The 13,708-nt window shown below is 48.0% G+C and overlaps 1 protein-coding gene across 1 annotated transcript in view; it reads right to left on the bottom strand.

The window, feature by feature from the left end:
• The window catches only part of LOC144771748 (uncharacterized), a 160,897-nt gene that overhangs the window by 108,613 nt on the left and 38,576 nt on the right, over positions 1-13,708 (bottom strand). The window contains exon 2 of the mRNA XM_078656051.1: positions 9,709-10,053. Coding sequence (XP_078512177.1) covers positions 9,709-10,053 — 345 coding nt within the window. The remainder of the gene's footprint in view (positions 1-9,708; positions 10,054-13,708) is intronic.

Below are 13,708 nucleotides of genomic sequence, written 5' to 3' on the forward strand. Positions count from 1 at the left end.
GCAAGTGCGGGTAGAGGTGGAGGGGGCATGGCAAGGCCCCCCTGGGGGGGTGCAAGGTGTCCCCTTGAGGCCCGGTTTGTTTCCTGGCTCGGGTGAGGGGCCTCTGGGTCCCGAGGAGAGCCTGGTCCCTGAGTTTTCTGTGGGGGGGCCTGTAGCGGGGGACCTGGGTGGCCCGGGGCAGGGGTGGCCTGGGGCTGTGATTTTGGAGCAGGCAGAGGGCAGTGAGGGAGAGGAGGCAGCCTGTGTGGTGTTGGGGGGGCCAGCAGAGTGTGGGCCCCTGGACCTGTCTGTGGGTCCTAGGGCCAGCACCCCAGTACTGCAGGGAGCTGGGGGCGTGCCTGCTGGGCAAGTGGCGTGGGGGCCTAGGTCTGGGGGGGCTGGGGCCGTAGGGCCGGTTGTTTCCTCGAGTAGTATGCAAGGGTTGGGGCCCAGGGGCTACTGCCCTCCATTGCTGGGCAGGTGGGAGGCCATGGACGTGGAGACTAAGATTAGGGAACAAAGGTTGCTGGTTCAGGAGGCGGACGCCAGGTGGGGTGAACCGGGGGACATGCGGGCGGGGGCTCCCTGGGGGGGTGAATTAGAGGGCCCGCCTACCCCTCCATCGGAGGAGGAGTTTTGGGCGGAGCAGGAGGAGGCTGAGAAGAGGGGGGGCCGGGGGGTCATGAAGGGGGGCATGGGTGATAGGCAGGGTCAGTTAGGGACAGCCAAGACGGCGGTGAGGCCCGGCAATGCCAGAGCCCGCCCGGGTTGGAGCAGCCCGGGGGGTTAAGGGGGATCCCAGCTGGCAGAGGTCAGCAGAAGGGTGGGAGGCTCGGCGGAGCGCAAGACGGCTCCTGGACGCCACCTTGAAGCAGTAGGGGAGTCAGCGGCCGCTCTCCCTCCAGCGCGGGACCGGACTTCAGCGTCTGGTGTGGATGCTGGGTCGGGGAGTGGTGTGCCAGTACAGAAGGGAGTGAAACAGGCCGTGCGTGAGGTGGAATGGAAGCCTGTGGAGGATGAGTGGGATGTGGAGTTGGACTACGGTGCTGAAAGTGAGGAGCTGGAGGAAGGTGAAGTGAGAGATGACGTGGACAGGACGGCTGATAGAGGGCAGGGCAACAGTGGACTTGGTGTCTTGCAGGCCCCTAAGAAGAAGACCGGGAAGGCGAGAGGGTCGGTGGTGAAGACCAGCAGCACGGACCGTCGGCCGGGACCGTCACAAGCCACATTGACAGGTGAGGGTGCCTGGTGGGCTGCTTGGGAGGGGGGCAGGTCAGTTGGAGTGGGGGGGGTCTGTGCGGGATGAAGGGACAAAAGGGGCTAAGGTGGGGGCGCTTGCGCTGACAGGTGACCAGGTGGTGACAGCAGGGGTACAGACGGACAAGCCAGGATCAGAGGACTGGTCGGAGGGTAAGGAGGACAAGGAGGAGAAAGGGGAGACAAACACCAGAAGAAGCTGCCCTATATGTGCTTGGCTATGCCTTTGGGGTCTCATTTGTCCGAAAAGATTAAGAGTAGGATTTGTAAACACGAGTATGTCGATGTTTTCAAGCTGCTACACAGGGAGGTGCAGGCCAAGGAGGGCTCCAAGGAAGAGGAGTGGGAATTGACCAGGAGGCCTCGGGTCCCTGTCAATATGGAAAATTGGACGTCGGGTTTTTGATATACGCCAGCATATACTGCGAGAAGCACCTGGATAGGGCTATCCCCTTGTTCAAGTACATGGACATTATCAGGAAGGCGCAGTTACAGTTTGGAGGTTTCGCATGACTGAGCTATGACGAAGAATTTAGGGCGCGCGCTAGTGTGAACCCTGATAAGCCGTGGGGGAGATTGATCAGGAACTTTGGATGCAGTGGATGGCGTCGACGCATTCGCCCGCCTCCACGCACACGGCTAGTGGTTTGCCGGTGCCTATCGGTCCTTTCCAGCGCAGCCCGCCCAGTCTGGGGCAGGATGGGTGGTTACCCCTGCAGGACATACGGCCCCAGGGGCCAAAACGGGCACTAAGACGACAGGTGCCTTCTGGAGCTACAACAAGGGATATTGCTCACGATACCCTTGTAAGTTTAAACATGAGTGCTCCAAGTGCGGCGGGCGTCACACGATCACTTAATGCCTCACCCTGGCCATGCCTCCGGAGCAGTGGCGAAACTCCAATGCGAAAGGTAGGGGACAGCCTGGCGCGAAGGGCGCCTACTCCGGTTAAGGTGGAAGCGATGGCCCACTGGCTTGCGTGTTACCCTGACAGGGATGCTGCATTGAAGTTGCAGTGGGGGTTCACGGAAGGTTTTAGAGTCAGCTACCAAGGTCCGAGGGTGTGTAGATGGGCAACCAACCTTAAGTCAGCGAAGGAATTGCCGGAGGTAGAGGCGGCTAAACTGCAAAAAGAAGTGTTGGAGGGCAGAGTGGGGGGCCCCTTTGTGGACTGGCCATTGGAGCATCTAATCGTTTCTCCATTGGGTGTGGTGCCTAAGAAGGAGGAAGGGGAGTTTAGGATGATACATCACTTGTCCTGGCCGAAGGGCCAGTCCGTTAATGATTTCATAGCGGAAGTAGATTCCTGGGTCCTTTATGCGTCGGTAGATGATGCTATTCGCTTAGTGCAAATGAGCGGGCGGGGGGCGGAAATGGCTAAATGTGATATCAAGTCAGCCTTCCGCTTGCTTCCGATTCATCCGGCGGATTTTCCTTTGTTAGGTATGCAGTTCGTGGGGGCCATTTACGTGGACAAGGTCTTGCCCATGGGGTGGGCCATATCCTGTGCGCTTTTTGAAGTATTCAGTACATTTCTACGGTGGGCTTTTAGTCAGATTAGCGGGCACAAGGCTGTGACACACTACTTGGATGATTTCCTTTTCATTGGAAGCGAGCAGTCAGGGGATTGTGGCAGGGCCTGTCACATTTCCAGGACATGGCGCAGAGCTTCGGGGTCCCCTTGGCGCCCGAGAAGACTGCTGGGCCTAGCTCTTGCCTGACGTTCTTGGGGATCAAGCTGGACTCAATTTTGCGGAGGGCTTGCCTTCCCCGGGAGAAGGTCTCTGAGATCCAGGCATGTCTGCTGTGGGCTATTGGAGAGAAGAGGATTGCGCTGCGCGCTGTGCAACAGCTGTTGGGGTTCTTGAACTTTGCGTGCAGCGTAGTGCGAGCAGGGAGGACGTTTTGCATGGCCATGTCAGGAGCAGTGTTGCCACATCACAGGGTCCGGATCTCCATGGGGGTGCGGGCTGACTTGCGGACTTGGTGGACTTTTCTTTCTGACTTCAATGGGGTGTCTCTGGATTTTGTGGAGGAGCGGACGGTGTGGCAGATTCAGATCTTCTCGGACACAGCGGGGGCGGCAGGTTTTGGCCTTTTCTGGGACGGCAGGTGGTGCGCGGAGGAATGGCCGGCACACTGGTTGCAGCAAGGGCGGAGCATTGTTTTCTTGGAGTTTTTTCCTCTGTTGGTGGCACTAGATATGTGGGAGCTGAATTTCAGAACAGGTCGGTGTTGTTTCATGTGGACAACATGACGGTGGTCGAGTTGGTCAACCGACAGAGGGCAAGAGATTTGAGAGTGCTGCGGCTGTTGAGGGGGTTTATGCTGCGTTGTTTGAAGCTGAATGTGATCTTCCGAGCCAAGAATGTCCCTGGGGCGAATAACGACATTGCGAATGCTTTGTCTCATTCGCAGTGGCAGCGTTTCCGGAGGTTGGCGCCTGGAGCAGACCAGCACAAGACCAGACTGCCGGCCGGCGTTTGGTCCTTGGGGGAGTGAGAGTGTTAGGACTGGTGGAGAGCTCTGTGGTGGAATCAACGAGAAGGACGTACAGGCTGGCATGGGATGAGTTTGTTTCTTTTATGGGTTGGCAACTGGAAACAGCTGGGGGGGTTTGTTCGGTGATTGAGCAGGGAGTTTTGCAATTTGTTCTGCACTGTATTGACAGAGGTTTGTCGGCTGCGACGATTTCAGGAAAACTGGTGGGATTGTCCTTCTATGCCAGTTGGTTTTTGGTTTTGACCCTACAAAAGATGTAGTCATTGGAAGGATGCTCCGGGGTTGGGGCAGAGAGAACAGGGGGGGAGGGGTGTTGAGAGAGGCGGTGACATTTGAGTTGTTGGTTCGTATTGTTGATGTGTTACCGTTATGTTGCTATAATGAGTTTGAGGTTCGTCTGTTCAGATTGTGCATGGTGTGGATGTTTTTTGGGGCTTTTAGGGTTTCGGAGTTGTTGCTAACAAGGTCCTGTGGTGGTAGGCGTTTTGAGCAAGTACGTGCGGAAGCGGGACGTTTGGGTATTTGGCTGAGCCAGTCTAAGACGGACCAGTTGGGAAGGGGCAAATGGGTTTGGCTCTGTGAGAGCGGATGGGACGGTGTGTGTCCGGTGAATGAGTGGAGGTCGTTTGTGAATCAGGTACGGTTGTCGGGTGGTGAGATATTCTGCCATGAGTCTGGGGCCAGGGTCACGACGGTGCAGCTGTTGGCGGTTTTGCGTAAGGCAGTGAGCAGTTTGGGGTTGAATCCAGTGGGGTTTGGGACACATTCTTTTAGAATAGGGGCGGCTACTGTGGTGGCACGTTTGGGGTGGTCCTGGGATCGGATACGTCGGATTGGTAGATGGCGGTCACGATGTTGTGAGCGATATGTCAGGAAATAGGTGGGGGCCTAGGGGTGGGATGGTAGGTTGTTGAAGAGACAATATTACTAGGATGTGTATTAATACCTTTTTCTTTCGTAGGTTGTGTGGGCGGACCGGGGGCCAAGACGGTCACATGGATCGTGGGGCATTCCTTTGTGCACTGGGCATCGAAATATGTGGAGCAGCAGGTGTACGGCCGTAACCTGGGATTCAATGGACTCCATCATGAGGTGCACTGGTAGGGAAAAGGGGGGATGCGATGGGGGGCACTTTTGCCCTGGCTCGCGAAGATGGTCCCACAGAGGGGATGCCCGGACTTGTTGATCATCCACTTGGGGGAAAATGACTTGATTCAGCTGTCGGGTTTGGCGCTCTTGCAGCTGATGCAGAGGGATCTGGAGGTCATGAAGCTAAGGTTATCTGGGGCCTGTATTGCTTGGACTGAATTCAACCCCAGGAGAGTTTGGAGGGGTGCAATTAAGCATGGGGCAGTCGAGAAGGCTTGGAGGAAATTGAACAGGGCAATACGGGGTTTTTGTGAGGCGAAAGACATTAAGGTGATCTCCCATCCCGGACTACGACTGGAAGAAAGGTTGCTTTTTAGGGACGACGGAGTGCATCTTTCGACGCTTGGGAATACGTATTACATGATGGAAGTGCGTGATGTAGTGAGCAAGTTGTGGAATGAAGCGATCTGGTGCCGCAGGGATGTGTGATGGTGTGGAGTCGAAAGATGCATAGGAGCCCTGGAGTGGGGAGGCAGGTAACCGCCCTAATTGGGGTTCCCTGGTTGGCGGTATTGGGAGGGGTGGGGGAGTCACTAGCGGGCGCACCCAGCTCTCGTGGGGGGGAGGAGTGAATGATGGGAGGGGCGACTGGTGGCATGAGAGTAGTGCCAAGATGCATAGAGAGATTGGAGGTAAGGTTAAAGAACGGAAGGTGGAATGAAAGGAGAGTATGATGATGGAGTTTTGGGGTTGGGGGGAGATGTAGTTGATGTTGATTATTGTTGTGGTTTATGTTGTGCAGCCTGGTCCTAATAAATGGCCTTTTATGCTTAACAACAGTGTGGCCTGATTATGGCGCGATGGAGGGCCCCGGGGGAAGCGAAGACGCAGTCTAGTCTTCCCCCGGGGTCTTTCGCGCGGGGAAGGGCCAGGCTGGGGTTGGGGGCGTGGTTGGGGGGTGGGTATAAAGAATGCAGGGGGAGGAAGGACTTCCTCTTCCTGCATTCTGGCATTGCTGGGTGGGGGTTAGTTAGTTCATCTGTGGCCACCCACTCGCCCTACAATTTTTAGGGTTTGGGGGTAGGGTTGGCAGAGCGTGCCAGTTTAGGACGGGCTGCGGTTTTGGCGGTATTTGGGAGGGGTGGGGAGTCACTAGCGGGCGCACCCACCTCTCGTGGGGGGTAGGAGTGAATGATGGGAGGGGCGACTGGTGGCATGAGAGTAGTGCCAGGATGCGTAGAGAGATTGGAGGTAAGGTTGAAGAACGGAAGGTGGAATGAAAGGAGAGTATGATGATGGAGTTTTGGCGTTGGGGGGGAGATCTAGTTGATGTTGATTATTGTTGTGGTTTATGTTGTGCAGCCTGGTCCTAATAAATGGCCTTTTATGCTTAACAACAGTGTGGCCTGATTATTGTGCGATTACACATTTATCATGACCTATTTCAGACACAATGATGCAGATCTTTCCCTGTGCTCAGGAAAGGGATATACAAATATGAAGCTGTGTTACTACTTCCTCCTGTCACTCATTCACGTCAAGTGTGTTTTTCAGCAGATGTGAGATGAGTAACAAAAGTGGGTGAACATTGCCTGAGTAGGATAGTTTACATACAAATTGAAAAAGTATTGTGCTAGTTTAAGATCATTATTTTCTTCAACTCTAAATGCTATGAATCTTTCATGTGTCTTATATGGATTTTCCATAATGAAACCAATATGGTCTTGGGTGGACGTAGATCCAATAAAAGGACAGTTTTGCATAATTTTGACTACAATATTTATACCAAACTATTGCACTAAATATGGCCAGATCATGCCAAATTGTATTAATTTAATGCAGAAAAGTTTAAAAGCGACAGAGATATGGTCCAAGACAGCAGATTTTTTTTTTATCAGGTACAGGGGCTTGTGGGGGCTAATTGATGCTAAAATCTATACGGGATATTAAGCAGTTTTCTGTCTGATTCGCCTATCAGATATACCTGTACACTATCCTTCTCCGGCACAGGAGGCCTACATATCAGTAAAAAAACTCATCAAGTACGCCTCTATTTTTTCTGTTTCTTCCACACGTTATATAGTTTCCTTTGGGTTAAGGGCCTCTTTGTTCTGGTCTGAAGCCTAATTAGATAATTTCGCCAGTATGTAACTCCATGCAGATGGCGTCATATGTGCAAATGATGTTGAAATGTGTGCATTACATCGATATTTCATCAGATATCTGTGGATAAAACTCTGTAAAAACTGCCAGAGATGACGTGACTTAATGTATGCATGTGAACTTTCACAGCGTGAACCTAGCTACAAAGCAATGGTGCTACCTGCGCAAGTGGCAGGGATAGTTTAAAGGGCACTTTAAGGGGTAGTAGGAGAGGAGGCTCAGAAAAATCTAATGTTTGGAGTAATTGATCATACACTGCCATATTGGTGTTAAGGCCAGCTTTTTTGGGCTTCATCCATCCTGTGAAATGAAGAATATGGCTATTTGTAATGTAATGACTAATTGTGTTTCCATTGAGGTAAGAAAAAAAATCTTCTGCTTCACAGCAGGCACTTTTCTTTTTCCTAATTATCCATCTTCTGATGTGGTGTGACCATGAAGATATACAAAATCAATGCATTCATATGAAGAACCGACTACAAATCACTAGCACTACAACATCATACTCTGCACTCAGAAAAGACTCACATGCTACGTGTGCTCTAATCATTGGTAGATATGTCCAGTGCATGCTGCTGAGATTGCAGAGCTGATTACATTACATAAGTGAGACCTAATCTTTATTATAGAAACATGGTTCAGTGACTCATCTACACTTTCTTTCAACATATTGCCACCTCACAAATATGACACCTTACACAAGACAGACTGATCAAGACTGGAGAGGGCCTTGTCATCGTGCACAAAAACAAACAGCCCTCCTAAACACTTAGACTCGCCCTCCTCCTGCTCTTTGGACTGATGTCAATATTGATCAAACGTATACAGAGCAAACACATCTATGTTCACATAATCTATCGCCCACCATGATATCATTACATTTTTGCAGATCACTTCAACAATCTTCCTACCTCCTTGCTAATGCACTACTATGTCCACTCTTTCAAGAAAGCTTCACAATCATCGAGAAATCACTAAAACCCACTGACTTCCTGATTATTTAAAATCTGCTCCCTACATAATCTCAATCAACTTTCCTCATTCCCAACACAAAACCAGGTAGGTTTAAAACCTCAAGCCAGTGTCCAAATTGCCCTTTTTAGGAAACATAATTGAAAAAGCGTTTTCAGTCCAGCTCCTAGCAAACATATCTGAGATTAACCTCCAAAAGGCTTACCAATCAGAAGTCAGCACCAAAAGACACTACAGGAACGCTCTCTTGCAATTCTGGACAACCTAGAATGGAGGTGCCTCGGGTCTCCTGGTCATGCAAGGCTTGTTACCATAAACCATGAAACCCTTCTCATCTTATTCACCATCAAGTACTGATGTGGTTTTTCTCCTTCCTGTCACAAAGATGTCAATAGAATCATTTCAGCCTTCTGCTTTACCACTAAAATGAGGGCTGTTCCAGGATTCCACATTGTACCTCTAACTTATCAACCTATAGATGGTAACTTTCAGCGATATGGTAAAAAAAAAGGACATTAACAACCATCAGTGATCAACTGGATGTAGTTCATACCCAACTTTACTTGAAAATCTTCGAGTCTTCCTGATAACACTAACAGACGTAATGAACGTGTTCATGTTTGAACTAAACTGAAATAAATGATAGTTACTACTCCTATACGCAAAAGAACCCCTCACACCAGTATAATTTTCACTTTATATACCCCCCTCTGGCCATCTCCACTCTTGGTCCCTTCAGCAAAGCTACTCTGATTTATCAGTGACCAAAAAATAACTTTATGCAACTCGACATAGCTAAGCTGCCCAAAACTGCCTCTGTCCAGCTCTACCTCTTCTGGAAGCTCAAACCCACAACTCCACCAGCAGGTTTCAGAACTTTGATAAAACCTATGGTTCTTTCTCACCTTGATTGTGGCAACGCTGTGCTAGCTGGTCTCCATAAAACCTCAGTGGCACCTCCTAGCTCCATCTTACACTCCAATGCATAACATGTCAAGAGACCAAAAGAATGAGACAGCATCTCACCCAAATAGGAGAACTCCACTGACTGTCACTAAAGACCAGACTTGACTTCTAAAGAGCCAAACCAGAGGCAAAGTGACAGTACTTCTTTAAATCCTTATGACAAATCATCAAACCTCTCTATCAAGCTTTGCCCTGTCAAGCTCTGAGAAGAACCCAGACCAAGTTTAATATCCCAAGCCTTTCGCAAACTCATCTATACAGACACCACCTGAAACCCGATAATTCATACAGCCGTCCTTTGACACTGTTATAACTGTTACTTGTTCTTGACTCCTAATAGTTTTGTGTTCAATCTCCTCTACAAATATATTCTGGTGTGTTTCTGATTGTTGCGTAGTATGAAGTGTGTCTATGTGCTGCTGAATAGTACTATGTAATCTATTGATTTATTCGAAGCGCACAGCTACTCATGTAGTGAGGTCTGTGCTATGTAAATGCCACATTTGATAATAAAACAGACTTCTTATTTTCTTAACATTAGCTACTCCTCGCATCTAATGTAATGTTTTTTCTAAAATGAGAAGAGCAATTCTCTCCCACCACCTTAGCAACTGAAGCCAGAGAACTAGACCTGCATTCCCAACCTCATTCTCTAATCAAACCGCACCTGGCAGTCAGTAAAATGTCATTCTATAGCAAAATATTTGCACAACCAGCGTACAACTGCAAGCCTAGTCGTAGCTGTTCATAGATGATATGATTTATTAGATGATACGTTACCAAACACCACAAGCGTGGTCCAGTTTCCTTGGATACTATATGCAGGCGGTGGTAGAATGACGTGGATTGTGCAGCGATAGATTCCGGCATCACTGGGCTTAACACCTGTGATCTTCAGGACTGAAACCCCCTTGTTTTCATCTTTTAGGATGGACATCCGGCTTTCATCCACTGTGGATTCTGGGGTGAATAACTCTTTATGTTTGCCATGAAATTCCCACTCAGAGCGGAATCGGGTGAGGTTGTGCCATCCACGGGAGCAGGTCAAATTCACAGAATCTCCGCTCGATGCAACTACAACTGGATTATTTTTTAGGGTCGTAGACGCATGCTGGGTGGTGCAAGCTGGAAAACAGAAAATAGATGCAAAAGGACTTTATAGGCTGCTTAATTTAAAATACAATCTTCAAATATTGATCAACAATAACCCCTTCCGCCAGTCAAGCTCCCCGTCCTTGGTCCCTGCATCTAAATCACTCGGATTTATCATAAACCACAAAATAAAGATGTAGCTAAACTGGTCAGACAAGCCCTTCGAACATCCTAAACACAATAGTGGAACAAGCAAATTTGAGAAGTGCCACCTTAATTAGACAAACTTCAGGTAAGTGTTCCCTGAAAAGTTGACCCTCTTCTGAATGTATTAAAATAAGGCTCTCCTAACAATCCTTGGACCCCGCCATCGGTGGCTCAGATTTTAGCTGAAAATGGCAGAGTTATTTAACCTTTCTCTGCTGTCAGGCACAGTGCCACTAGCTTAGAAAGGCGTAGTCCCTCCACTTCTAAAAAACAATAAGAAACCCAGCGGGCCTGGATTTATCTGATGTAAAAACGACTATTGCCCAATCACTTTGCTACCAACACTTGGTAAGATCTTGGATGTGGCGGTCACCAAGCACCTTTCGGAATTTCTAGAAGAAGATAACAACTAGGGTGACTGGCAGTTGTGCTTTCCACCTAGTAGGGTACAGAAAGTGCCATGACAGCTCTGACGATATCAGATACTCATTGGGCGATGCCAATGCAGCTTGGGTGATCTTACTAGATCTTTATATTACTTCCAGCACAAACAATCAACAGATGCTGATTACCAGACTTACAGATGTGGATGTTAATGACACTGTTTGGGACTAGTGTAGGCCATTCCTAGCTGATCAGTATCAATTTTTAAGATTGGCAACTTTTAGACCTGACAGCAACCTGTGGTGTGCCTCAGGGATCCTCACAGTTGCCCGTCCTTTTTATCTGTCCACAAGACCAGTGTTAGGCATCATTCGTTCTTTGGTTGTTGTGCAATGCTTTTACGCTGATGATACTCAGATCCTGATCCACCTGGATGCTCAGGCACCTCATTCAGCAAAGAAGTTGCATGCCTGCTTGGGGCTGTTCAGTAGTGGGTGGACCAATTTTATTTTAAAGCTTAACCACAAAAAAACAGAGCTCATGCATATGGGCAGGCATAGACTCCATTGCAATAATTATGTATGGCCTGGTCCCATGCGTAAGCCTCCAAGTCCCCAGGAGAAAGTGATATCCTTGGAAGTAATCTTGGCTAACAACCTGGCTTTCAAACATCATATTTCTGCCATATCCTGGGGCATAGCTTCAGGGTGGTGTTTGAATTGTGACGTCCCCCCCCCCCCCCCCCAAATACATGCATTTTTGGCTAAGTAGTTGGATCTGGGGGCCCTGAGTGGGATCTGCTATATCGGTGTTGGTTTTTCTCATCATTCTGATTTGACTAAGAGGTTTTACTTGCTCAGTTTTTGGATTGGGGATTTACATATAGTGACCTGTTCACCACAAATAACTGTAAATCTGCACCCATAGAAGTATTCCTTGAATGGGTGCAAAATTACTACTTTTTAGAACTCACAAACATTGGCAGTAGTGGACTTGGACCCAAAAGATGATGGGCCACCAAATGTTTGCAAATAGTTTAATCACTGGCAGTCGCTCTGGGTAGCCTTCCATCCTATCTTTTTTCACCCAGTGTGTCACTCTAGACCAGTGATACTCAAAGTATGGCCCGGGGGCAGCAAGCGGCCCTCCTGACCCTTAGAAGCAGCCCCCTGGTCAACAGCAGCCCTAGAGCACTGGGCTGCTGTTTACTTGATTCAGAAGGAACATTAAAAAGATGTTAAACGAGCCGACAAGCATTTAATTAAAGGTTAATTTAAGTTAAAGAAAGGAAGTAACAAGTGTGTACTTCACCGCTAACATTTAGAAACATTTTCATTTTAAAAATATCTTGTAGCAAATGTTTGAAAGCATGATAATATTCTGTGCAAAATGTAAAAAGTGTGTTTCATTAACATGCAGAGCCATTTCACCATAACACATCATATTATACTGGTGCATTCAGAAGTATTTTTTTTTTAAGTGATGGTTTTTCAACATTAATGTGGAACCTTTCTTTCCTCGTCCAGCCAGACAACAGCCAATCAAGGACTAAGAGTTAAGTCAGTTTTTATATGCACACTTTGGGTGGCATGTGTTCCTACGATAATGAACAACATTATAGTTTATTAAATCAAATACTGGAGAAGGTTTTGTATGACACACAACCTGAAGTAATGTACTTCAAGATACTCATATGTGATAATGAAGAATATTAAGGGAAAGTGAAATAAAACAGTTGCCTATGGTTACACAATTTAGTTAAGTGGAGAAGCTGAGATAAATCCCAAGGTTTCTGGTTACACATTATGCAATTCAGACACTAGATCTGTATTCTTTGCCTACCCTATACTCACCTTACCGTAAATCTCCTCCCCACACACACCCCTTACACCACCCTCCAGGTATCAATGCGGCCCTCGGTTACATCACATACCAAACTTTGTGGCTCCTGGAAAAGTGTGGGCGAGTTCCCATGCTCCAGACAAATGCCCACCTACTGTGCCACCTAATGCAACACTTCACCCACTCTCCCCTGCGGCCTACCGTTTATTCAGTTGGCAAATGTGCGAATCACGCCCTCCCGCACCCATTTCACAGACTCATTTACATCCCTGCCCAAGGCAAATACTGGCTTTTGCTTGTTAAAGGCATTGAGGGAAATTCTCATCTTCCTCCGAAAACTGTGGGAGACACCCGTACTGAATAATAACACGCCATGATGCCCCGATTGGGCTATTGGTATGTCCTTTTTGTAGATATATGTCAATTACGCCACATCACCAGACTCCCACGGATCCACAACCACGCGGTGCAATCTTAAGAAATAGTGCAATACATGTAGGTCTTCAGGGTTGCTGCTTCAGCTTCCAAGAGGTGTGGGTGAGCCTTTGTGACAAGCTTCGAATTACTTGTCGTTCAGGAAAGCGATTACATTCTTCCTGTTCCATTAAAGGGATCTGTTTTAGCTCTAACTCTGCTCACTTCTCGCAGCCAGATCTGCTTAAGCTCAGCACCAAAAGGAGATCCAGGTGCCATACTTTCATGTTATACATATATAAATCAATTTATTCATAACCATTAGATTCGAATGTGACAAAGTTAAGCTGCAAATCTGGGCGGTTTTTCTATCAAACCATTTTCTGCAAAGACAGATTTAAACTATCAAACCGCTTAAAAATGTATAGTAGATTCTGGATGACTACCGAAATAGATTGCTTGACCTTAACGGAAATAAGAATTCCCCATTAAATCGGTGCCTTTGAAAGTCATGGAATATGACACCTTTCCAGCTGCTCTGTTTTTCAAGACATTTGAAAAAATCTTCCAACTGGTCCATTGACTTAAAGGCCCACAGACTTCTGCAGGTGTGACTTACAAGAAACCAGACAGAACAGGAAAAGCTGAACATGTGGCTCTGCATTCACCTGGGGCCATAATACATACAGGTTGGTAAAATACACAAATAACGTTGACAATAGTATGGACTGTGGTAAGAAGAAATGTAATAAAGTATCATTCCACTTCAAATTTCTATTTATAACATCGAGGTTTATTAGCACCTTTGTACGGATTAAACAAAATCACCATTTTGGGCAAT

This window comes from Lissotriton helveticus, chromosome 1_1, assembly GCF_964261635.1.
Source record: "Lissotriton helveticus chromosome 1_1, aLisHel1.1, whole genome shotgun sequence".
Classification (NCBI taxonomy): Eukaryota; Metazoa; Chordata; class Amphibia; order Caudata; family Salamandridae; genus Lissotriton; species Lissotriton helveticus.